At 45.2% G+C, this 26,952-nt stretch overlaps 2 protein-coding genes across 2 annotated transcripts in view; both read left to right on the forward strand.

Annotated features, from left to right (window-relative positions):
• Nucleotides 1-1,160: 1,160 nt before the first annotated feature.
• LOC125555795 (uncharacterized) lies at nucleotides 1,161-3,471 on the forward strand. The gene is made up of 5 exons (XM_048718639.2): nucleotides 1,161-1,550; nucleotides 1,632-1,709; nucleotides 1,810-1,875; nucleotides 1,970-2,035; nucleotides 2,615-3,471. The coding sequence occupies exons 1-5, from the start codon at nucleotides 1,215-1,217 to the stop codon at nucleotides 3,209-3,211; spliced, it is 1,143 nt and encodes a 380-aa protein (XP_048574596.2). The 5' UTR covers nucleotides 1,161-1,214; the 3' UTR covers nucleotides 3,212-3,471.
• Nucleotides 3,472-11,297: 7,826 nt separating this feature from the next.
• LOC147971057 (uncharacterized) overlaps nucleotides 11,298-26,952 on the forward strand; it is a 67,940-nt gene continuing 52,285 nt past the window's right edge. Inside the window, exons 1-2 of the mRNA XM_087523803.1 lie at nucleotides 11,298-12,232; nucleotides 17,806-18,154. Coding sequence (XP_087379929.1) covers nucleotides 11,298-12,232; nucleotides 17,806-18,154 — 1,284 coding nt within the window. The remainder of the gene's footprint in view (nucleotides 12,233-17,805; nucleotides 18,155-26,952) is intronic.

The raw sequence follows: 26,952 nt of genomic DNA on the forward strand, positions 1-26,952 counted from the left end.
TGCACCGATGTAAAATACCTTTGCATCGTTTTTTATTTATGCAATCTATCATTTTTTTATCTATGCTTCCGATGTAAAAATGTTGTAGAATGAGCGCGCGCTGCTGGAGCGGCGCGCGCTGCATTTTAACGCGGCTACTGTAGCCAGCGCTGGGCGCCGCACTAAATCAGACGATGGATGCGCGGCAAAGCAGTTTTTAGCGCGTGGCGCGTTGGGCGCCTGTTGGAGATGCTCTTAGGCTGCTTGTAATGGGCAGTTTTTAGCGCGTGGCGCGTGGCGCGTTGGGTACCTTAGTATCATGCACATGATACTAAGGTATGATACTACCTCCGTAATGCACAGTATCATATACTAGTACTGTCGGTAGCCTTATTTATTGCCATGCATGACACATATTAGCATAGTATTTAATATGATACGGTATCATAATATGATACTCAACGCTTTTTTTCATTTAATTTTATGCCACCTCAGCAAAATAGTCTAGTTGGCATGCATGATACTAGCTATGATACTACCATTACGACCAGCCTTAGCAGCCAGGTAACTTCTCCGACTCGGTGATACTCAGGGGGTGTTTAGTTTCAGGGACTTTTTTGTGTTGGGACTATAAAAAGTCCCAAATAAATCAAACAGGTTGGGATTTTTTTAAGACTTTTTGCTAAAAATCCTTATAAGCACCTCTTTAAGAGTTTTTTTTTCAAAAAATCCTACAAACTAAGAAGGCATAGGACTAGAGAACCAAACATCACCTCAACCGACTGAGCCAAGCGTGGTCTTCCAGGCCGTTGCCCCCCCGCCCGCAGCCTGTCATGTCCCGTTCACACGCGGCACCGTTTACTCCTCCTACTGACCGCGCGGCCCCATCTTTGCCCTTTGGGTCCCACACCCGTGGAGGGCACCGAGCTTCCACTGCTCCTCCTGGCTGTTCAGCGGTCCATGTGTAAGTCCGATGCGGCCATACTACCACACGGCGCCACATCCCACTGACGCCAATGGCCCACCGGGAGGAAGCGAGCGGACGGCTGACGCATGTCCGCCACGTGTCCGTGCTACCTACGTGACGTCCTGTGGCGTGGAGACGTGGCGGCCGGGCACGGGCCAGGGCAAGGTGTGTACTTGAGCAGGGCACCGGCCGCCGCCCTTCCCTTCGCCTTGGCATCAACTCCCACCCCGTGTCTGCTGCAGATGCCAAGATTGTCCCGGTTGCTCCCATGTCTGATCGTAGCGGCCAGCGGCAATGCCGCCGAGGCGTCTCGGGCGACGTCGAGCTCGACGCGGCCATGGCACTGGCCAACATGGCCGGCGTTTCGGGGCCAGCAGCTCTTCCCGCCGCGCACCCGGCGGCGCCGCAGCATGGCGCCAGCCGCGAGGAGGAGGAGGAGCTGGCGAGCACGAGGCTGAGCCTGGAGCTGGGCAAGGTCGGCATCCAGGCGTCGTCGTGCTCCAGCAGCTCCAGCGCCGGGTGTCCCTCGCAGCAGGCGCGGGTGGCCGCGGCGGCTCCAGGTGGAGGCGGCTACGGCCCAAGGCCCCGGCATACGCTCACCGAGGTAACTCAGCGGCTATGTCGCGTGGATGCAAACCTGTGCCGGCTCTCACTTGACCCCTAGTTTCTTGTGCGGATCCAACAGGCTGAGAAGGAGGCAAAGCGGCTGCGGCGCGTGCTCGCGAACCGGGAGTCTGCGCGCCAAACCATACTCCGCCGTCAGGTTATAATATCTTGGCTTTCACAGCGTTGGTATAAAACCATCTCTCTGTATACAATTCATGCGAGCTACTCCAGCTTTATATAGTGTTGTCTTAATTTAGGCGATCCGAGACGAACTGGCGAGGAAAGTTGCGGACTTGTCGTCACAAAACGAGAGCATGAAGAAGGTAATACCGATAGGTTTATGTAGCAGCAAGAATGGCAATTAGCAGGAACAAACATTAGGCTTAACCTATGTTAATTCTCCCTTTGTTTGCGCAGGAGAAGGAGACGGTGATGCAAGAGTATCTCACACTCCAGGAGACGAACAAGCAGCTGAAAGAACAGGCACGACATCATCTGCCGCTTCCATTATTTTAGTGATCTTTATTAGTAGGAGTAATTACTAGAGTCAGGGCAGAGAGAATCTAGCATGTTCGGAGCCTCCAGTTGTTCCCCTGAAAGCGAGCCACATGACTGCACTTTACTACTGTAGTACCCCAGTCCAGTAGTAGTCGCTAGGTAGGCCATCAAGCAGTCATCGGAAATACAAGTACAAGTCATAGTCGAATTGGAACCCAAGTACCGAGCTGGAGTACGTAGTTCTTGATGCCATATGTATGGATAAAACGACATCGGTGTTTTCTATATTTGGCTTTCTGCCAAGATTGCTTTCTTCTTTAATTTGTGGCCCAAAGTTGCCGCACACGCTTCTGCTGTTCTACCGCTCATGCCGACAAGAGACGTAGGAGTAGCTAGGTAGGTTGCCCTGCTTGTTGAGACGAGCTTTTTGCCAGCTTGTCCAGGTCTTTGGAGCTTTACCAATGGCGTTTTTGAATCGTCCTTCTGTGTGAAACCAGAACCAAACACCTGGAGCGAAAGCTTGCTGTGATCCTGACTATCGTGAATGCTTTTCTCCATCTACAGGTTATTGCGAAGACGGCAGAGAAGGCGCCGCCGCCGGTGGTAACGTCCATGGACACGACGCCACCAGCGGAGCAGCGGGCAGAAGCCACGCTGTCCACGGCGGCCCCGCTGGACGCACCCCCTGGGCCGGGCTTCCTTTACGCAACAGCTGGGCCCTCAGCCGTGCCGGTGCCGTATGTCTGGGGCTCTTGGCCGGGGTACAATCCGAACGCCAGCAACCCGGGCGGCGCCATCAGCACTGGACATGCCCCGCCGCTCTGCTTTCCGCCCTGCGCGTGGTACTACCCCGTCGTCACCGACCCACATGGTTCGCCGGCGACATCTTACGCGCAGCCGCTCCATGAGACAACGAGCGGGGGCGCCAGCCAGGGTACCTGCGGCGGAACGGCCGATGAGGACACCGACGACGACCCGTGCTCGCTCACGCTGGGGCTTGACGTCGACAGGAAGTGTGCGACGAGCGCCGAGAGCGGCGGCAGCCGTGCTGTGGCGGGAGACAGAGAGAGGGCGGTGATGGCAGCGGAGGCGAGAAAGAGGAGGAAGGAGCTGACGAAGATGAAGCAGACGCATCTCGGCGGCCGTCCTGGAGACGAGTAGGTCTCTGCGCCATTGACGGGGGGTGAGTGGGTGACACTTGTTGTTTTTTTAACTTTCTAGCTGGTCGTTTCATTTTGGTTGTTATACGTTGTTATATCTGGTTTTGTTTAGCCTTTTGCTCGTCCAAATGATTTCAGTTTTCAAATTATTTTGTGGTGCAATCTGTATACAAAAGATTAGTAGGTTTGATGACGTGCAACAAGAGTCATGTACTCCCTCCGGTTTTTTCTTCATATATGTATATATAAGACCATACATAAGATTTGTCTGATGTCAAACTTCGTATTTACCTCGCAAAAGAAACTTCACAAAGTTTGACATATTTGTATGAAAAATATTGAATCTACCCTAATAAATTATATAATATAAAATTAAATTCATAACGCATCTAATAATATTCATTTCATATTGTGAATGTTGATATTTTCATACAAATATGATCAAACTTCATGAAGTTTGAACGAAGTTTTATTTTAGCCAAATTTTATGTGCAGAATAAAATTGATCAAAGAGAGTACTAATAATGTTTAATGTAGCAATTGTACGATGCATTTTTTGAAGAAAATACTTAAACATAGTAAATCTTTTTAGGAGAACCTAGCTAGTATCTGCCCCAAGCTTTGTAGTATAAGATTTCCCTGAGTTATTGTGCAAAGGATGTTCAATCTTTTCACTAATAGAAAACCGGGTTTTGATTGAGGCCCGAGTAAGGTCATTAATCCCGATTCACTCATGAACCGGGACCAAAGCGTAACGCATGGATAATTATGCAACAGTAATCATGCTAATGGTGCCATCTCATCGATTTTTACTTTTTTAAGCTCACGTTGATTCGAAGTCGGTTCCAAATTCAAATTTAAAATAAAGAAAAAAGAAAAATCAAAAGTAAATAAAAGAAAGGGAGAAGCCAAAAAAAGGGGAGAGGCCCCATCCCCCACTTGGCATCGGCCCAGGTAACCCCCAGGCCAGCCCAATGGCCCACTCCCCCACCCCATCGGTTGTCTCGGTCGACCGTGCCGCTACAGGGGCATGGTCGCCACCGAGCCAGCTCGTCGTCGCCAGTGAGGGGATAAGGAACCCCCCTCGCCCCCTCGATTCCCTCTCTCGTTCTCATCCACTCAGCCTCCCCCTCTCTCCCTCGTCGCTCTCTCTCTCTCCTTAGATCCACCCGCGTCGTCGTCGCCATGGCCGAGCTCGCCCTCGCGCCCTTCGGCCTCCCCGCGGTCTAGCTGCGTGTCCGTACGCATCGCCGTTGTCGGCTACGTCGACCGCGTGGACCTCTTCGACCTCGGAGCCCCCTCTGCCTCGCCGGATCGCCATCTTCCTCCGCTTCGGTTGCCGCTGTGTGACGCCCGGGTAATTAAGCTACAGTAATCCTCACTAATGATGCCACGTCACCTCTGTCACTGTACTTAATCTCGGGTTAAATCAAAACGGTTTCGAAATTCAATTCAAAATTATGATGGTAATAAAAGTTTTCAAAAAAATAATCAAACTAAAATGTTCGGGGGTTGTCAAATATTACAAGGTTAATTATGGTGGGGTGCACACATTTTTATAAAGTATCTGAATATTTTAAAATGAAATAAAACAGAAGAGAAAATAAATTAAGAAAAGAAAAATAAAACAAAGGAGAGGAAAAAAACCCCCCTCTGGCCAAACTGGGCCAAGCCCACCTGGCCCAGCCGGCCAGCCCCTGGCCCGGCCCACCCCCCTCACTCCCATAACCCCCCCGGTCGGCGGAAACCCTAGCCGACACCCCATTCCCCCCCGATCCCCTTCTCCTCCCTCCCCCGCCGATCTGGATCGGGATCCGCCCGATCCCGTCGCCCCCGACGCCGGCGCCCCACCCCACCGGCGCTCGTCCTCCTCCCCTCCTCCCCGACCGGCCGCGCAGGACGCCCGAACCCCCCCCCCCCTCGTCGCCTCGGGACCGTCCCCGACTCCCACCTCGCCGGATCCGCATCGCCGGACGGCCGCCGCCTCGACCTCCTCCTCGCCGGTCTTCCCCGACCGCCCCCGAGTCCACTGCCCCGTCCCCTACGGCCCCAGTGAGCAGCGCCTCGCTCCCCCCTCTCTCTCGCGCGCTCGCGCTTGTCGCCGCCGCCCCCGTCCCCTTGCTGTACGCCGTTGCTCGCCATGGCCACCGGCCCGTGCTGCCACACCCCCACCCCCGCCTGCCTCTGCTCGTGGCCGACGCCCTGCTGCTGCTCGCCCGCGCCCCTGCCGTGCATCGCCACCACTCCGCATCGCCGCGCTCCGCCTACGAGGTCGCCGGCGCCTCCCCACTCCCTCTGACCACCGCACCCGTGGCGCTCTTGCCTGCGTCGACGAGCCCCTGCTCGGGTCGTCCTGGTCCGGCCGCACCGCCCACGGCCTCGGCAAGCCCCAGCCCTCCTCTTGCCGTGCTGCCGCGGCTCTGCCGCCCCCCCAACCGCGCTGCTGGCCCGCGCCGCGGCCAACCCCTCGCCGTACCGTCCAGCTCCGGCCACGGTCGCCGGCGATGGGTCACGTGCCGGCCCCCTTCCCCGCTGGCCACATCGCCCTGTTGGGTGGGCTGTCGCCCGCCTCCGCGCTGCGCTGAGAACCACTACCCGTATGCCCGTTAAGGGCCTTGGCCCTATGACAAGGGGGCCCCGCCCCAGAACGATTAAAAAAAGGAACTTAAAATTAAATAAATAAATAAATAAGTAAATAAAAATGTTAATTAATTAATTGACTTAATTAACTTAATCAATCATGTTTAATTAAACTAATTAAACATTAGGTACCTAATTAAGTAATTAAACTGATTAATAGATTAATTAGGTTATTGTACCTATGACATACGGGACCCACCTGCAGGGTTGACCTGGTCAACCTTTGGTCCTGCTGACATCATGCTGATGTCATGCTGACATCATAAATGCAATTTCTAAATTAATTTAATTATGCTAATTCTAGAAAATGATTTAAAATCTTTAAAAATTAATATAAAATAATCCGTAGCTCGGATGAAAATACTTTGTACATGAAAGTTGCTCAGAACGATGAGACGAATCTGGATACGCAGTCCGTTCGTCCGGCACGCATCCCTAACCTATCAAACTCGCAACTTTCCCCCTCCGGTTCACCGGTCCGAAAACGCGAAACACCGGGGATACTTTCCCGGATGTTATCCCCCTTCACCGGTATCACCTACTACCGCGTTAGGGCACCTCTAGCGCCGTAACTTGTCATGTCATGCATCACTATGCATATGCTTGCATTATATTTATTGTTTCTTCCCCCTCTTCTTTCTCTAGACACCGAGACCGACGCCGCTGCTACCCCGTACGACTACGGTGTTGACGACCCCTCTCTCTTGCCAGAGCAACCAGGCAAGCCCCCCCTTTTGATCACCAGATATCGCCTACTCTTCTCTTACTGCTTGCATTAGAGTAGTGTAGCATGTTATTGTTTCCCGTTAATCCTATACTGATGCATAGCCTGTCCTTGCTACTACTGTTGTTACCTTTACCTGCACTCCTAATGCTTAGTATAGGATGCTAGTTTATCATCAGTGGCCCTACATCCTTGTCCGTCTGCCATGCTATACTATCGGGCCGTGTTCACTCGGGAGTTGATCACGGGTAAATACTATATACTTTATACATGATACATGTGGTGACTAAAGACGGGTCGGCTTGAGGAGCACCCGCGAGTGGAGTTTTGAGGCGGAGCGACAGGGCAGGTTCCGACCACCTAGGAGAGAGGTGGGCCTGGCCCTGGTCGGCGTTCGCGGATACTTAACACGCTTAACGAGATCTGGGTATTTGATCTGAGTCTGGCCATTTGGTCTATACGCACTAACCATCTACGCGGGAGTAGTTATGGGTATCCCGGCGTTGTGGTATCAGCCGAAGCCTTCTTGACGTCAGCGACGGAGCGGCGCGTGCTGGATTGGACTGGAACGCCACTAGGCTAGGTCTGCTTCCGGCCGCCCACGCAACGTGCAGGTGTGCTAAGGGCGATGGGCCCAGACCCCTGGGCGCTTAGGTTTAGACCGGCGTGCTGACCTCTCTGTTGGTCTAGGTGGGGCTGCGACGTGTTGATCTTCCGAGGCCGGGCATGACCCAGGAAAGTGTGTCCGGCCAAATGGGATCGAGCGTGTTGGGGTATGTGGTGCACCCCTGCAGGGAAGTTAATCTATTCGAATAGCCATGATCTTCGGTAACAGGACGACTTGGAGTTGTACCTTGACCTTATGACAACTAGAACCGGATACTTAATAAAACACACCCTTCCAAGTGCCAGATACAACCGGTGGTCGCTCTCTCACAGGGCGACGAGGGGAGGATCATCGGTTAGGATTATGCTATGCGATGTTACTGGGTGAACTTACCTTTTCCTCTCTTCTGCATGCTGCAAGATGGAGGTGGCCAGAAGCGTAGCCTTCGATAGGACTAGCTATCCCCCTCTTATTCCGGCATTCTGCAGTTCAGTCCACATATGATACCCTTACTCCATTTGATACCCATGCATATGTAGTGTAGCTCCTTGCTTGCGAGTACTTTGGATGAGTACTCACGGTTGCTTTCTCCCCCTTTTCCCCCTTTCCTTTCATTCTGGTTGTCACAACCAGATGCTGGAGTCCAGGAGCCAGACGCCACCGTCGACGACGACTCCTACTACACCGGAGGTGCCTACTACTACGTGGTGCCCGCTGACGACGACCAGGAGTAGTTAGGAGGATCCCAGGCAGGAGGCCTGCGCCTCTTTCGATCTGTATCCCAGTTTGTGCTAGCCTTCTTAAGGCAAACTTGTTTAACTTATGTCTGTACTCAGATATTGTTGCTTCCGCTGACTCGTCTATGATCGAGCTCTTGTATTCGAGCCCTCGAGGCCCCTGGCTTGTAATATGATGCTTGTATGACTTATTTTAATTGTAGAGTTGCGTTGTGATATCTTCCCGTGAGTCCTTGATCTTGATCGTACACATTTGCGTGCATGATTAGTGTACGGTTGAATCAGGGGCGTCACACGCTGTCTTCTTCAACGCCGACGCCCACTGCAGCTCCTAAACCCACTGTCGGGCCCTCGTGCGCCCTCTCGGTGAGCCGCACCGATTCCCCACTCTCCCCTCTTTCGTCCGTCGCCATAGCCGCCACTCCCGCACTCGTCGTTGCCACGACCGAACTCCGCTCCCACTCCCACTAGCCGCTGCTGCTGCCTGCGCCACCCTCGGCTCCGCTGCTTGTGCCCTGGCTGGGCCTCGTGCGCGCGCGCCTATGCCCGCGGGCCTGCTGCCGCGTCGCTGGGAGTTGCTTTACTGCTACGGGCCTGCTGCTCGCCTGCTGATGTCTCAAAGTGCAGAGGTTTGTAGGACAGTAGCAAATTTCCCTCAAGTGGATGACCTAAGATATATCAATCCGTGGGAGGCGTAAGTTGAAGATGGTCTCTCTCAAACAACCCTGCAACCAAATAACAAAGAGTCTCTTGTGTCCCCAACACACCGAATACAATGGTAAATTGTATAGGTGCACTAATTCGGCAAAGAGATGGTGATACAAGTACAATATTGATGGTAGATATAGGTTTTTGTAATCTGAAAATATAAAAACAACAAGGTAGCAAGTGGTAAAAGTGAGCGTAAACGGTATTGCAATGATAGGAAACAAGGCCTAGGGTTCATACTTTCACTAGTGCAAGTTCTCTCAACAATAATAACATAATTGGATCATATAACTATCCCTCAACATGCAACAAAGAGTCACTTCAAAGTCACTAATAACGGGGAACAAACGAAGAGATTATTGTAGGGTACGAAACCATCTCAAAGTTATCCTTTCTGATCAATTTATTCAAGAGTCCGTAGTAAAATAACATGAAGCTATTCTTTCCGTTCAATCTATCCTAGAGTTCGTACTAGAATAACACCTTAAGACGCAAATCAACCCACACCCTAATGTCACCTAGATACTCCAATGTCACCTCAAGTATCCGTGGGTATGATTATACGATATGCATCACACAATCTCAGATTTATCTATTCAACTAACATGTAAGTGCATCTAGTGCCCCTTAGTGATTTTGGTGTATTGAAGACTTATAGGTTAAGGGACTAATGTGTTTTTGAGTGTACACAGGTCTATAAGTCTATGAGGAGTTTGATATTTACAGAGAAAGTCGACACCTAAAAATGAAGTTCTTCGACTGAAGACTTTGGATTTCTGAAGACTTTCTGAAGACTTTGAAAGTGAAGAAATTGGTGCAATCCTGAAGACTTGATATTCATTCGAGGAACATAAAGCATGAAGACTTTTGTTTTCGTAGTTTCATTTTCTCTTTCTTGAGTCATAGGAAACACCGTACTGTTAAAGGGGGTCGAGGAAATACTAAGGAAAAATTTCCATGTGATTCTCAACTCAAAATCCTACACCTACCAATCCCTTCGAGTGAAGCCATTGGAAATCTCATACAGTTCACTCATATTCTTCAGTGATAGAGACGAAGTTCTTCTGGTCTCTGAGGAATTTGTTCTGACTGAGGAGTTAGGAATTCGCCAGTGCGGATTGCCTACACAGTGAGTAACATGATAGCCCTGAGGAATTTGATACTCAAATTTCCAACCGTTGTTGTGCCATGCGCCAGCTGTCCCAAACTATCTACCCACCTAACAGTCATATCATTGAAGGACATTTATGTCTTATCATGTCGGGTTGCTCCGTATACTATAAATAGCCGCCCCCTCCAACCACTAGCTAGTTGGCTGTTCCGAGAGAAACTGACACTTGTCATTTGAGAGCATCCCATCCTCCGAGGACTTTGAGCGAAAATCATCAAGTGAGGAAAACCCAAACCCAAACACTTACAAACCCCAAGTGATTGAGCATCACTGAAGTGATTGATCCTTCGTGGATCCGATGCTTGTTATATTTGAAGATTGTGCTTCTTCCTGACGGTTAGGCGTCAAGGTCTAGAGCATCCAAGATGAATTGTGGATCGCCGAGTGACCAAGTTTGTGAAGGTTCAGAAGTCACCTAAAGACTTACCATGAGTGATTGGGTGAGGACTGTGTGTCCGGAACTGTGTGTCCTCAGGTTTAAATACCTAGCCACTCCAACTAGATGTACAACTGAGACAGCAGTTGGAACTGGTCTACCAAATCATTGTCTTCACCAAGCTCACTGGTTCTATTTCCTCAACTCTTTCATTTCCTCATAACTGTGTTGAGTGCTTGCTCGTATGTATGTTTGAAGACTTTGACTGAAGACTTTCTCAATTTCCTCAGTTCAATTTCTTCAGTCTGTTTGTCTTCATCTTGTGTTATCCTGTGTTTACGCTTTCTGTACTCTGTGCTTGTCTTCATTTCATCATGATGACTATGCTTGTGTTCTGTTATGTTTACTTTTGAGTACTTATTCTACTGCTAGTAGTTCTCCGCTAAGGAATTTCCTCACCTACAAATTCGTTAGTGAATAATTCATAAAAATCGCCTATTCACTCCCCTCTAATCGATATAACGCACTTTCAATTGGTATCAGAGCAAGATACTCCCTTGTTCTGTGTAATTTTGGTTTAACCTCCTGGAGTTTTAGTTATGTCAACCGCAGGTATGATCAAGGTCTTTGCTGGGTGTCCTACCTTCGATGGGACGGACTACCCCTACTGGAAGAATAAGATGTGAATGCATCTTGAGGCAATTGATAACGATCTCTGGTATGTTGTGAAAAATGGTGTTCCCTCAGTCACACCTTCTCTGAATGCTGCTGATGTGAAGAGATTCAAGCAACTCGACTCTCAAGCGAAGAATATCATATGTGGCCATCTGAGCAAAGGACAGTATGGAAGAGTGAGTGCATTGGAAACAGCTAAACTTATCTGGGATAGGCTTTCCAAGGTCAATGAAGCAGTCTCAACCCAGCGTGACTCTCGAGTTAATGTTCTTCGCAACCTCTTCAACCGCTTCAAAAGTCTCGACAATGAAAATGTTCACCAAACCTTCGATCGCCTCACTGACATCTCAAATGAGCTTCAAGCACTTGGTGCCACTCACATCACCGACCATGAGGTGGTGAAGAAATTGCTGAGATCGCTTGATTCCTCATTTGATACTCTAGCATTGATGATACAAGAACGTGCTGATTACAAGTCACTTGATCCTGCTGATATCCTCGAAAGGCTAAATACTCATGAGTTCCAGCTTGCTGAGAAGAGAGATCTCTATGGTTTGAGCTATGGCAGATCACGTGCCCTGAAGGCCAAGGCAGCGTCTGAATCTAAAGATGAAGATTCTGGTAGCAGCCTTGGTGATCCTGAAGAACTGAGCCATGAGCTAGCACTGCTCGTGAAGAAATTCCAGAAGTTCTCAAGACGTGGTCACTTTGGAAAATTCTCAAGGAGCAATGATTCCTCATCCAGTGACTACAAGAAGAGGCTTTGTCACAAATGCAAGAAACCCGAACACTACATTCAAGATTGTCCTCAGCGGGAAAAGGAATCAAATAAGAAGAAATACAAGAATTACAGTTCTGATGATGCGAAGAAAATGAAGAAATCCTCAAAATCTTCATCATCAAAATCCTCGAAGTCTTCATCTTACAAGAAGAGCAGCTCCAAGAAGGCTCGGGCGTTCATTGGCAAGGAAATGGACTCTGAGACTGAATCTGAGGAACATGAGGAAGAGGAGGCATCTGAGGAGTCTGAGTCTGGTGTGGCGAGCCTAGCTCTCGCTACTGCTTTCGTCAGCAAGTCCATCTTCAACTATGAAGAAAATGGCTTCACCAACATGGCTGATGGACACAATGACAACTACGCACCCACCTATTGCTTCATGGCAAAAGGTGCCAAGGTACTCAAATACCCCTCCTCTAAATCAAGTGAGAATGAATCTGATGAAAACCTCAAACCCAGCTACTCCAAACTTGCTAAGATTGCTGTAAAACAACAAAAGGCTTTTGAAAAGGTTCAAAACATGCTTGACAAAAGTGATGATATGTTGGGTGAAGAAATGGATCACACTAAAACCTTGACTGAGAATCTTCAGAGACTTCAGTCTAGGTTTGACAACCTTCAAGGTCATCATAACACTCTCTTATCTGATCATGAGAAGCTTTCATATGAATTTCTTCAAAGAAAGCAAGATCTTGAAAAGTTAAGAGTGAGTTATGAAGATCTTCAGAAGGAGCGCGATTCATTACTTGCTCAACAAACCAGCGATTCTCAGGAAGAATTTGTTCCTCCATGCTTGAAGTGCATTGAACGTGAATCTGCTAATTCTTCACCTGAATGTTCAAATGCTGCTAATGTTTCAAATTCTTCACTTGCCTCTGCTATCACTAATTCCTCATCTGAGGACATTGTTAGTATCACTGACGATGCAGAGCTGAAGGAATTGTACATGACAGGCATGTACAAAAGCCTCAAAAGGCATCAGACTCTTTGTGATGTGCTTAAAAAGCAGATCCTCAACAGGAACCCTAGGAAAGAGGGTATTGCCTTTGAGAGGAAACTCAATACTGATGGTACATATTGGAAGCCTGAGCAGTACCCCAAAACCTCATGGTTGCTGCAAAGGGACCTCCAGTTGATCCATCTAACTTATCTGGCTTTGCATGTGAATCTCCTCGTTCTTATGATGAGTCATTTGACTCCAACTATAAACTGTTCAAAAATCAGAATGGTGAAATATTTGCTAGATATGTTGGCACTAATTGCAGGAACGGTCCTCCTGTGAAGAAAATCTGGGTTCCCAAAAGGTGCCTTGAAAGTCTTCAGGTGAATGTCCTCAGGACACCACCTGTGAAAAATAGGAACCTCAGATCAAATTCTTCATATGGACCAAATTCCTCAAAAGGATCAAAGTCCTCATATGAATATCATCGTGCTAACTACTCTGTTTCGCAGGGAAGAGCTAAAGGCTATGAATATAAGCATTATTCTTCTAATCATTATGTTCATAAGTCCTCGAAGAATTTCTCTGCTTATTCATATGCTTATCCTAACCCCTCTTATGTGAAACAAAATGGACTGGCTTCTATGCCACCTTTCTCGTATGGAGCTCGCAGAGTGATGAACTCTTTGCCACCCCTTCAGATGTGGGTGGTGAAGAAAAAGAACTAATCTCTTCTACAGGGTCAGGTCTCCAGACGTACGTAATCGTCTGAAGAATTTGCTAGAGACCTGAATGTGCCTGAAAGGACGAATGCTAATCATGAAGAAATGAACTTCCATTTCTCACGTCCTCATACTGCTTTATCTGTTCTCTTGCTTGATGAAATTGATGTCATATTCTTCACTAATGAAGTATATGAGTTCATAAGTTGCACTAATTCATCAGCAGGATGATCAACCCAAAGCCACTGAGTGGGTCCTCGATAGTGGATGTACAAATCACATGACTGGTGACAAGAATCTATTGATGGTTGCTCCCTTATAACCATCGCATCTGAAGCATATCATCTTCGCTGACAAAGGCAAAAGTCAGAATGGCGTCGTGGAGCGCAAGAACAGAACTCTTGTTGAGATGGCTCGCACTATGCTTGATGAATACAAGACACCTCGTCGTTGCTGGATTGATGCAATTGATACTGCGTGCCACAGCATCAACAGAGTATATCTTCACAAATTTTTCAAAAAGACTGCCTATGAACTCCTCACTGACAAGAAACCCAATAGAGCACCTACCTTCTGTGATAGATGAACCAGCACCTGAGGAAACTATCAAGTTCAAGGCTACTGAGGATGTCATTCCTACTAAAGAATCTGCTGAAGAATTCATTCCAAAACATGAAGAACGTCGAGCTAATGCACATGAAGAAAATACTGAAGAAAATGGTGCTGAAGAAAATGCTGATCAAATTCCTCAATGACAACCAGCTCATCCTCGCATTGCAAAAGAAGTGCAAGTTGAAAAGATCATCAATGCCATTAAAGTGCCAGGTCCTCTCACACGCTCAAAAGCTTCACATTTATCTAACTTTTGTGGGCACTATGCTTTTGTCTCTATCACAGAGCCCACTAAGGTAGATGAAGCATTTCTGAAGCCTGAGTGGATTCAGGCCATGCAAAAAGAATTACATCAGTTCGAGCTCAACAACGTCCGGGAACTGGTCAAACGTCCAGATCCTCGCAAGCATAATATCATTGGCACAAAATGGATCTATCTCAACAAGCAAGACGAAAATGGCCTTGTGGTAAGAAATAAGGCACGACTTGTAGCTCAGGGCTACACACAGGTTGAAGGAATTGATTTCGATGAAACTTTTGCACCTGTTGCTAGACTTGAGGCTATTCACATCTTACTTGGTTATGCTAACCATCATGATATCACTCTATATCAAATGGATGTGAAAAGTGCATTCCTCAATGGTAAGCTTGAGGAAGAAGTATATGTTGCTCAACCCCCAGGTTTGGAAGATCCAAAGCATCCTGACAAAGTCTTCAGACTCAATAAGGCCCTCTATGGCCTCAAGCAGGCCCCACGGGCGTGTGATGAATTTGCCTATATGATGAGTGAAGAATATCAAATGTCTATGATGGGAGAATTGAAATTCTTCTTAGGTCTTCAAATTCGTCAATAACGCAATGACATATTCATATCTCAAGAGAAATACCTCAAGGATGTACTGAGGAAATTCGGCATGCAAGATTGCAAAGGCGTCAAAATTCCTATGCCCACAAATGGCCATCTGTGCACTGATGAAAATGGTATCGACTTCGATCATAAGGTATACCGCTCCATGATTGGTTCTTTATTGTACTTATGTGCATCTAGGCCAGATATTATGCTTAGTGTTTGCTTGTATGCCCGATTTCAGGCTACACCGAAGGAATCACACCATAAGGCTGTGAAGTATATTCTTCGATATCTAGCTGACACACCAACACTTGGATTATGGTACCCCAAGGGCTCGGCTTTTGATCTCATTGGATATTCTGACTCTAACTATGCTGGTGATCGTGTGGACCGCAAGTCAACATCTGGTACATGTCATTTCCTCGGACGATCTTTGGTCTGTTGGTCCTCAAAGAAACAGAACTGCGTATCACTATCTACTGCTGAAGCTGAGTACATTGCCACTGGTTCTTGTTGTGCTCAATTGCTATGGATGAAGCAAACTCTCAAGGACTATGGCGTCAACATGAAGAATGTGCCTCTCTACTGTGACAATGAGAGTGCCATCAAGATTTCTCATAACCCAGTTCAGCACTCGAAGGGCGACATTTCTATTGAGCATGTGAATACTGAAGAACAGCTAGCCGATATCTTCACAAAGCCCTTGGATGAGAAGAGATTTAGCATGTTGCGATGTGAGCTAAATATCTTAAAATCTTCGAATGTTCTTTGAAAAGGACACTCATCCTAACACTTGTGCAAAATTGATGACTTAGATGTGCAACACATGAAGAAACGTTTTTCTTCAATCAATGAAGAATAACACTCTTAGTGTGAAGAAATTAACGAAGAATTTGATTCTCAGAACCCTACGACAATTGTACGCGGTGTCTGAAATCATCATTCTTATATGGTGGGTCACGCCACCACCAAAAGTTGAAAATCCTCAATCTGAGTTTTTTTTTTGTGTTTTATTGAATTTCCTCGGTTGTTCAAATTCTTCAACTTTGCATTGTCTTCACTGTTTCCATCGTTTTTCTTCATTGGCTATATATATATATATATATATGAGTTCATGTCCTCTACAACATTCACTTATGGCTATTTCTTTAAGTTGGTTTTTCTGCTAAGTGAATGTGATCGGACCCTTCCCCCTCTATGCTATACTCAACCTAATCTGTTTATAAATTCTTCATGTGCGTTCTATTTGAAACTCGTTCAAAATCTTCACTGTGTCCTTATCAGCTGAAGAAATTGCGAACAGAACTTTAAAACCTGTCTTATCTAAATTTTCGGCTTTACCGCTCAAACCATTCCGCATCCCACGATATACTTATCCATTCACCCACGATCGCACACGATCTTCACCTCTCAGCATGTGGGTGACACATGTCAAGCGAATGAGAAGGGTCAGGGGCACGTTCGTCCAATTTCTTCGAGCGAACAATTTTCACCATGGCTAGAAATACTCCCCTTCCCCTTCCTCACTTTCTTTACTCCGCTCGACCTCTCTCCAGCTCGAGCTTCTCAAACCCTAGCGCCGTTGCTACATCATCATCGCTTGTGAGGAAAAGCTTCACTACCTCGACCTCATCGCTGTCGTACTCGCGCCGGCCGCGGAAATCTTCACTCCGCCGCCGCCATAGCTATCTTCCTCGGCCAAGTTAGGGCGTGGAAGATCTGCACTGACGAACTTCACATCTCCACATTTCAGTTCGTCGTGTTCTTCGTCCAGGGTAATTAAAAGTTACTTTTACTGCCCTCTTTGATTCAAATGTTTTCTACAAAATCATCAAAGGTGTTTTCCTTCATATCTTCACACACTAAAACACCTCACATGTCATCTGCTCTTGATTAGTTTCTCTAAGCTATGTTTTTCTTCAAGATTCCTCAAATGTGTGGATTTTCGATCTATACATCTCTGGAACCTAAGACAAAGAACGCTTAGTGAAATTCTTCAAGACTTATCTGGTCAAATTACTCAAACTTGTTCTTTATAAAAAGCTTCTGAGAACGCATATGACCTCTTCAAATTCCTCGCAACTATACTCTGTTCACAAGTACTCATGTCAGCTGCTGAATCACAAGGTTCTCATCAACTTAACTCATTTGCAGTGTTCCTCGAAGAAAAGTTGCATACCTCTTCAGAGAATTCAATTGTTCAAATTCCTCAACTGAAGAAAATGGCTGATGGTAAGAAGCCACAGAAAGGAGAAAAGAGGCCTGAGGTCAACACTGCCTTTGAAATCCCTGAGGACATCTATGTTGGGTACTGCACACCCCCTGAGGAAGATAAAAATCAGCGCAAGGTGCGCATTCAAAAGATTGAGAGGAGATGGGCAAGAGAGTGGACGGAGTACAGATATATCACTCCCAGATATATGAAGAAATTTGCACTAAATCCTCCATGCCCAAGACCTCCGTTGGCACATGGTCAAATAGCTGATCCCACCAGCCTCAAGCGTGGTGAGGATTATCCTGATGAATGGGCCAAGCGCCAGGCCAAGTTAGCCAAACAAGCAAAAGATGCAGTGAGGAAATTCAATGAAGACTCTGCTGCTGCTGCTACTGTTGAGGCCTCTGTAAAGCCGAAGAAGGCCATGCCAAAGAAGCCTGCTCACAAGCCCAGTGCTTCACCAGCAATGCCTTCACGGCCAAGTTCCTTAGCTATGCCCTCACGGCCAGATTCCTCAAAGCCCTCACGGCCAATTCCTCATGCTGCTCCTGCTTCTACAAAATCCTCACCTCCTCCGCCAAAGTCTTTGGCTGCTCCGACCAAATCCTCAGCACCTGTGCATCTCGCCACATGCCAAAGGACCACAATCATATCTATTGCCTTAGGAGCCTCTACAAGCTCCTCAGCTGGTCCAAGTTCCTCAGCTGCTCCCACTCTTCTGAAGAAGAAGACCACTGCTGGACGAGGTCCTCGACCAAGTCCTCACAAGAAACAAGTTGCTTTCCAAGTGCCCTATGATGATGCTGATGCTGATGATGAAGAACTTGCTGAAATCATCAGGGACATGCAACTCAGGGCCGCTAGAGCCAAAGGCAGTAATGTGCCATTAATGCTGGATCCAAAGTTGATCCTAGACTTCACTGACTTGTGGCACAAGGACCCGAACACACCTCTGTCTGAGCTGAGCCTCACTCCTGGTCAAAGTCATGTACTGACTCACTTCATTGATGAAGAGAAATGGAAATTTGAACAGGGAAGGAGGGTGAAGAAAGCGCAGTACAAGAAAGAGCGCTTTCTGAAGCAAAATGTTCTGAAGCTTTCACCTGAAGAACTTGTTGCTCTTCAATCTGAAATCAAGAAACTGAGTGATGAATTTGATCGCTATTATGCTGACTGGCTAGGAGCCAAAGTCAGATTTGTAAAGAAACTAAATAGTTCACTTCCAATGTTGCAGCCCCAATGCAACAGGAAATTCCTCAGGCTGAAGCATCTGCTCAGCCGACTGAAGAAAATGCCAGCACCGCTGATGACAATCAGGCTGCTGAAGAAAATGTGAGTTCCAGGGCTGATGACTGCATTCCAGCCGCTGAAGAAATTGCCAGGGCACCCACTAGTGGTGCGCTTGAAGAAAATGAAGAAGTCAGGGCAACTGCATCAGTTGTACCTGAAGAAATTCAACCAAATTCCTTTGCTCCTCCTGCACCTACACCAAATCCTATCCTTCCATCTGCATCAGATGTGAAGAAGACCAAGGCTGCAGAGCGTGTAGCGGTGAAGAAAAGGAAGGCATCAACTGCATCAGATTCTTCAGCTCAGAAGAAGATGAAGCCATTGACTAGCTCGTTTGCAAACCCCATTGATGTTGTTCCTATCTCAACCATGCCATCAAAGGACCTTGTTCCTTTTGATGAAGAATATGTGATTCCAAGTGAATCTGATAAAGAATCCCTCTTCTGCTTCGTCAGAGCAGATGGATGAAGAAATTGAAGTGGATACAATCCCTTCAACACCAGTTGTCTCCTTGCCTATGCCTCAGTTTATTGCTGAAGAGGCCGGCGTTGAAGAAATGGGAGATGAAGATGTGGACATTGGCTGTACCACACCCGTGCTAAGTGATGAATTTTGGGAAAGTCAGCACCCCAACTCTCCACTCTTCACACCATTGCAGCAAATTTCTCAGTCCCCAGTAACTACTGGACAAATGGGATCTGATGAATCACATGCCACACCGTCTGTCCATGAAGAAATTCCAGCCACTAGTGCTGAAGATCATGTAGATGAAGAATTGAAGTCCCAGGCTACCACTAAAGCATCACCTGAAATTCCTCAGCCTGTGGAACCTGAGATCGAGATCCCGAAGGTTGGGATGCAATTGACTGACACTCCTCACCCCAAGCCAAAGGATCCATTCTCAAAGAAGCAGAAATTCAAGGCTGATGATTTCTTCGGCGAGCACGTGTTCTTCACTAACTGCAATCCTTATGACTCTGCTCGTCTAAGGATGAAGCGTTTCTGGACTGCAAGCCAGGACAACTTCTATTCTTCACTGCTTTTCAACAAAGACAAAATCTTCTACCATGAGCATATTCCTCACGTGGACATGGAATCATTACCTTGCTTCTCTCCTGTGCTCAGTGTTCTTCATGATGTAGGCCTCCTCAACTTTTGCTCTGACATCGTTGATTGGAATGAAGAACTTATTCTTTAGTTCTACGCTACATTGCATATCACAGGTGATCCTGAAGATATCAACACCTGGGTCTTGGACTGGATGACCGAAAATACTCACTATAAGGCACCGGCCTCTGAATTGCTTCATGCCCTACCCATCAGTCCACCCAGTGAAGGAGCTCGCTGCCTGTATCATGAACCAGAACTCACAGCTCATTACATGCAAGTGTTAATGAAGCCTTTGAAGCCCGGTCAAGCCCCAAGGACCAAATTCCTCGTGAAGGATTTACTCTATGTGCCCAGAACCGTCTATCGCATTCTGACGAGGACAATGAGTCCCATCAAAGGCCATGACTCATCTGATGAAGAAATAGTTGGCATCATGAAGAATCTGCTATTCAACATTATTCATAGCATTCCTATCAACTATCATGATTTCTTCATGAGGACTCTGGCAAATGCTGCACTTTCTCCGTTTGAGCTGAAACCTTATGCACCTTGGATCATGAGATTCCTCAAGACAAGTTCTTCACTCAACTACAAGGCTAATTTTCAGAATCACCTTAGCTATCTGCCCCCGATTGAAGTCCTCAAGCAGGCTTTTACTTCAAATGATGAAAAGGGCAAGGCTCATGCAGTCATTGATGAAGGCATTCGTCCATTGGATGGTCAGTTTTGCAAAGCTGCATCTTATTCCACCAATGATGACTCTGCCACACATGACTCTGCTGCCAATGCACCCAAGTCTACTCCTCAAGCCACTGCTCCTCGTGTGATGACTGACCGTGAGCTTTTTCTTAGTCTTCACCAGAAGGTGGATCGAAACCATAAATGGGTTAAGCGTCAGTTTGGTTCATTTCTTCACAATATGACTGCTACACACAATGCAGTGAAGAAAAACTAGTACTACCTCCATGAAGTCTTTAGTCGCACCTGGGCCATTCTATCACATCTGTATGGTGAAGAAGATCTCAAGAAAATGGGTCTCAAGGAAGATTTTGACTGGTCTGCACCTCCACCGAAGAAATTCAAGAAGGTCAAGGTTCCTTCTTTGGTGTCCAGCTCATATTCTTCATCACGCGATACCGACAAGTACGAGGACTTGGACAACACTGCGACCCTTCAACGACAAATGACCCCAACAACGCTGGCGCTCCTTCATCAACTTGATATTCTTCAGGGGCATTAGTCCCCATTTTCGATCCTTTTGGTCATTCGATGACAAAGGGGGAGAATTTTGAGTTAGTCTTCAAGCGGGTCTGTCTATATGGGCGTTTTTTTGCTAAGTTACAACTCTCGTTCTTCTGAAATTTTATTGGATCAAGTTGTAAACTTAAACCCGATGGCGCTCTGATACTTTTGATGTTCTTTTTCTGCATGCTTATTCCTCATATATGTTAATGCACGCATGCTGAATTACATCAGTCACCATATTTCATCATGCATTTCAAATTCCTCATTATGATATGTCAAATGCGTGTATGAATTACAAGATATAGGGGGAGATCTCCATGATTCTACTCTTCAAGTGTGCAATGCTTCAAAAGCAAATTCCTCATCATGCACATCTTCAGGGGGAGTTCTTCTATATCTTGCAATCAGATTCCTCAATATCAGTATTTACACTTCATATGTTTATCCCCGTTGAAAACGTAACCTATATTGTCATCAATCACCAAAAAGGGGGAGATTGTAAGTGCATCTAGTGCCCCTTAGTGATTTTGGTGTATTGAAGACTTATAGGTTAAGGGACTAATGTGTTTTTGAGTGTACACAGGTCTATAAGTCTATGAGGAGTTTGATATTTATAGAGAAAGTCGACCCCTAAAAATGAAGTTCTTCGACTAAAGACTTTGGATTACTGAAGACTTTCTGAAGACTTTGAAAGTGAAGAAATTGGTGCAATCCTGAAGACTTGATATTCATTCGAGGAACATGAAGCATGAAGACTTTTGTTTTCGTAGTTTCATTTTCTCTTTCTTGAGTCATAGGAAACACCGTACTGTTAAAGGGGTCGAGGAAATACCAAGGAAAAATTTCCATGTGATGCTCAACTCAAAATCCTACACCTACCAATCCCTTTGAGTGAAGCCATTGGAAATCTCATACAGTTTAGTCATATTCTTCAGTGACAGAGACGAAGTTCTTCTGGTCTCTGAGGAATTTGTTCTGATAGAGGAGTTAGGAATTCGCCAGTGCGGATTGCCTACACAGTGAGGAACATGATAGCCCTGAGGAATTTGATACTCAAATTTCCAACCGTTGTTGTGTCATGCGCCAGCTATCCCAAACTATCTACCCACCTAACGGTGATATCATTGAAGGGCATTTATGTCTTATCATGTCGGGTTGCTCCCTAGGCTATAAATAGCCGCCCCCTACAACCACTAGCAGGTTGGCTGCTCCGAGAGAAACTGACACTTGTCATTTGAGAGCATCCCATCCTCCGAGGACTTTGAACAAAAATAATCAAGTGAGGAAAACCCAAACCCAAACACTTACAAACCCCAAGTGATTGAGCATCACTGAAGAGATTGATCCTGCGTGGATCCGACGCTTGTTATCTTTGAAGACTGTGCTTCTTCCAGACGGTTAGGCGTCAAGGTCTAGAGCATCCAAGAGGAATTGTGGATCGCCGGGTGACCAAGTTTGTGAAGGTTTGGAAGTCACCTGAAGACTTACCACGAGTGATTGGGCGAGGACTGTGTGAGCTTAGCTCAAGGAGAATACGGTGAGGACTGTGTGTCCGGGACTGTGTGTCCTCAGGTTTAAATACCTAGCTGCTCCAACCAGATGTACAACTGAGACATCACTTGGAACTGGTCTACCAAATCATTGTATTCACGAAGCTCACTGGTTCTATTTACTCAACTCTTTCATTTCCTCATAACTGTGTTGAGTGCTTGTTCGTATCTGTGTTTGAAGACTTTGACTGGAGACTTTCTCAATTTCCTCAGTTCAATTTCTTCAGCCTGTTTGTCTTCATCCTGTGTTATCTTGTGTTTACGCTTTCTGTACTCTGCGCTTGTCTTCATTTCATCATGATGACTATGCTTGTGCTCCATTATGTTTACTTTTGAGTACTTATTCCGCTGCTAGTAGTTCTTCACTAAGGTATTTCCTCACTTGCAAATTCCTAAGTGAAGAATTCATAAAAATCGCCTATCACCCCACTCTAGTTGATATAACGCACTTTCATAACACAAAGAACTTCTAAGAGTGTCCCAAAGTTTCTACCGGAGAGTCAAGATGAAATCGTGTGCCAACCCCTATGCATAAGTTCATGAGGTCACAGAACACGCAAGTTGATCACCAAAACATACATCAAGTGGATCATGTGATATCCCATTGTCACTACAGATAAGCACAGGAAAGACATACATCAAGTGTTCTCAAATCCTTAAAGACTCAATCCGATAAGATAACTTCAAAGGGAAAACTCAATTCATCACAAGAGAGTAGAGGGGGAGAAACATCATAAGATCCAACTATGATAGCAAAGCTCGCAATACATCAAGATCGTGCGAATCGAGAACATGAGAGAGAGAGAGATCAAACACATAGCTACTGGTACATACCCTCAACCCCGAGGGTGAACTACCCCCCTTCGTCATGGAGAGCGCTGTATGATGAAGATGGCCATCGGAGAGGGATTCTCCCCTCCGGTAGGGTGACGGAATGGGTCTAGATTAGTTTTCGGTGGCTACAGAGGCTTGGGCGGCGGAACTCCCGATCTAGGTTTCTTTCTGGAATTTTTGAGTTATATAAGAGGTGTTGGAGTCGGGGACAAGTCAGGGGGGTCCCCGAGGCGGCCACGAGGCAGGGGGTAGGGCACGCCCCCACCCTCGTGGTAGCCTCGGGACTCCTCTGGCCCACCTCCGGTACTCCGTGGGCTTCTTTTGGTCCAAAAATGATCTCCATGAAATTTCAGGTCAACTGGACTCCATTTGATTTTCCTTTTCTGTGATACTTAAAAACAAGGATAAAACAGAAACTGACACTGGGCTCTAGGTTAATAGGTTAGTCCCAAAAAAATCATATAAAATAGCATATAAATGCATATAAAACATCCTATATGGATAATATAATAGCATGGAATAATCAAAAATTATAGATACGTTGGAGACGTATCAAGCATCCCCAAGCTTAATTCCTGCTCGTCCTCGAGTAGGTAAATGATAAAAACAGAATTTTTGATGTGGAATGCTACCTAACATAATTTTCAATGTAATTTTCTTTATTGTGGCATGAATATTCAGATCCGAAAGATTCAAGACAAAAGTTTAATATTGAAATAAAAAACAATAATACTTCAAGCATACTAACAAAGCAATTATGTCTTCTCAAAATAACATGGCCAAAGAAAGTTCATCCCTACAAAATCATATAGTTTGTTCATGCTTCATTTTCGTCACACAAGAATGCTCTCATCATGGACAACCCCGATGACAAGCCAAGCAATTGTTTCACACTTTAGTAATCTCAAGCTTTTTTCAACTTTCATGCAATACATGAGCATGAGCCATGGATATAGCACTATGGGTGGAATAAAATATGATGATGGGGGGTATGTGGAGAAGACAAAAAGGAGAAAGTCTCACATCGACGCGACTAATCAATGGGCTAGGGAGATGCCCATCAATTGATGTCAATTCAAGAAGTAGGGATTGCCATGCAACGGATGCACTAGAGCTATAAGTGTATGAAAGCTCAACAAAAAAACTAAGTGGGTGTGCATACAACTTGCTTGCTCACGAAGACCTAGGGCATTTAAGGAAGCCCATTGTTGGAATATACAAGCCAAGTTATATAATGAAAAATTCCCACTAGTATATGAAAGTGACAAAACAAGAGACTTTCTATCATAAAGACCATGATGCTACTTTGAAGCACAAGTGTGGAAAAAAGGATAGTAGCATTGCCCCTTTTATTTCTTTTTTTCCTTTTTTGGGCCTTTCTCTTTTTTTTGTCCTTTCTCCTTTTTTATTTGGGACAATGCTCTATTAATGATGATCATCACACTTCTATTTATTTACAACTCAATGATTACAACTCGATATTAGAACAAAGTATGACTCTATATGAATGCCTCCGGCGGTGTACCGGGATGGGCAATGAATCAAGAGTGACATGTATGAAATTATGCATGGTGGCTTTGCCGCAAATACGATGTCAACTACATGATCATGCAAGGTAATATGACAATGATGAAGCGTGTCATAATAAATGGAACGGTGGAAAGCTGCATGGCAATATATCTCGGAATGGCTATGGAAATGCCATAATAGGTAGGTATGGTGGCTGTTTTGAGGAAGATATAAGGAGGTTTATGTGTGATAGAGCGTATCATATCACGGGGTTTGGATGCACCAGCGAAGTTTGCACCAACTCTCGAGGTGAGAAAGGGCAATGCATGGTACCGTAGAGGCTAGAAATGATGGAAAGGTGAGAGTGCGTATAATCCATGGACTCAACATTAGTCATCAAGTACTCACATACTTATTGCAAAAATATACAAGTCATCAAAAACCAAGCATTACGCGCATGCTCCTAGGGGGATAGATTGGTAGGAAAAGACCATCGTTCGTCCCCGACCGCCACTCATGTGGAGGACAATCAAAGAAACACCTCATGCTTCAAATTTGTCACACAACGTTTACCATACGTGCATGCTACGGGACTTGCAAACTCTAACACAAGTATTTATCAAATTCACAACTACTCAACTAGCAAGACTCTAATATTACCATCTTCATATCTCAAAACAATCATCAAATATCAAACTTCTCATTGTATTCAATGCACTCTATATGGAAGTTTTTATTATATCCCTCTTGGATGCCTATCATATTAGGACTAGTTTCATAACCTAAGAAAATTACCATGCTGTTTAATACTCTCAAAATAATATAAGTGAAGCATGAGAGATCAATAATTTCTATAAAATAAAACCACCACCATGCTCTAAAAAGATATAAGTGAAGCACTAGAGCAAACGACAAACTACTCCGGAAGATATAAGTGAAGATCAATGAGTAGTTGAAAATTATGTAACTATGTGAAGACTCTCTAACATTTAAGAATTTCAGATCTTGGGATATCATTCAAACAGAAAGCAAAACAAAACAAAATAAAATGAAGAAAAACATATATCATGTGGTGAATAAAAATATAGCTCCATGTAAAGTTACCGATGAACGAAGACAAAAGAGGGGATGCCATCCGGGGCATCCCCAAGCTTAGGATCTTGGTTGTCCATGAATATTACCTTGGTGTGCCTTGGGCATCCCCAAGCTTAGGCTATTGCCACTCCTTATTCATAGTCCATCGAATCTTACCCAAAACTTGAAAACTTCACAACACAAAACTCAACAGAAAATGTCATGAGCTCTGTTAGTATAAGAAAATAAATCACCACTTTTGGTACTGTTGTGAACTCATTATAAATTCATATTGGTGTAATATCTACTGTATGCCTACTTCTCTATGGTTCATACCCTCCGATACTACTCATAGATTCATCAAAATATGCAAACAACACAATAAAAACAGAATATGACAAAAATAGAACAATCTGTAGTAATCCGTATCATTCGAATACTTCTATCACTCCAAAAATTCTGAAATAAATTGGTGGACATGAGGAATATGTATATTAATCATCTTCAATAAGAATCAACCTAACCACACTCTCCAGTAAAAAATGTCAGCTAATCTCGTGAGCGCTAAAGTTTCTGTTTTTTACAGCAAGATCATAAAGACTTCACCCAAGTCTTCCCAAAGGTTCTACTTGGCACAAACACTAATTAAAACATAAAACAATATCTAAACAGAGTCTATGTGAATTATTTATTATTAAACAGTAGCAAAAAGCAAAGAACAAAAATAAAATTGGGTTGCCTCCCAACAAGCGCTATCGTTTAACGCCCCTAGCCAGGCATGATGATTTCAATGATGCTCACATAAAAAATAAGAATTGAAACATAAAGAGAGCATCATGAATAATATAACTAGCACATTTAAGTCTAACCCACTTCCTATGCATAGTAATTTTGTGAGCAAACAACTTATGGGAACAAGAATCAATTTGCATAGGAAGGTAAAACAAGCATAACTTCCGGATTTTAAGCACATAGAGAGGAAACTTGATATTATTGGAACTCCCACAAGCATATATTCCTCCCTCATAATAATTTTCAGTAGCACCATGAATGAATTCAGTAATATAACTATCACATAAAGCATTATTTTCATGATCTACAAACATAGAAAATTTACTATTCTCCACATAAGCAAAATTCTTCTCATTCGGAATAGTGGGAGTATCATAAGAAACTCGAATACTATAAATTGTTTCCACATTAAAAGAGTAATGTTTAGAAAAAGGGTAATCATAATCATGACAAGTTGTATGAATATAATCATCACTACTTTTTATAGCATAAGTGTCATCACAATAACCATCATAAGTAGCAACTTTGTTCTCATCATAATCAATTGAAACCTCTTCCAAGATAGTGGAATCATTACTAAATA

Source organism: Triticum urartu, chromosome 5A (genome assembly GCF_056163025.1).
Source record: "Triticum urartu cultivar PI428250 chromosome 5A, HENAU_Tu73, whole genome shotgun sequence".
Classification (NCBI taxonomy): domain Eukaryota; kingdom Viridiplantae; phylum Streptophyta; class Magnoliopsida; order Poales; family Poaceae; genus Triticum; species Triticum urartu.

Coding starts and splice junctions, on each gene's coding strand:
- LOC125555795 (XM_048718639.2), top strand. CDS start 1,215: ATGTCTGATCGTAGCGGCCAGCGGCAATGCCGCCGAGGCGTCTCGGGC. Junction 1,710..1,809: donor AAACCATACTCCGCCGTCAG/GTTATAATATCT, acceptor GTCTTAATTTAG/GCGATCCGAGACGAACTGGC. Junction 1,876..1,969: donor AAAACGAGAGCATGAAGAAG/GTAATACCGATA, acceptor TTGTTTGCGCAG/GAGAAGGAGACGGTGATGCA.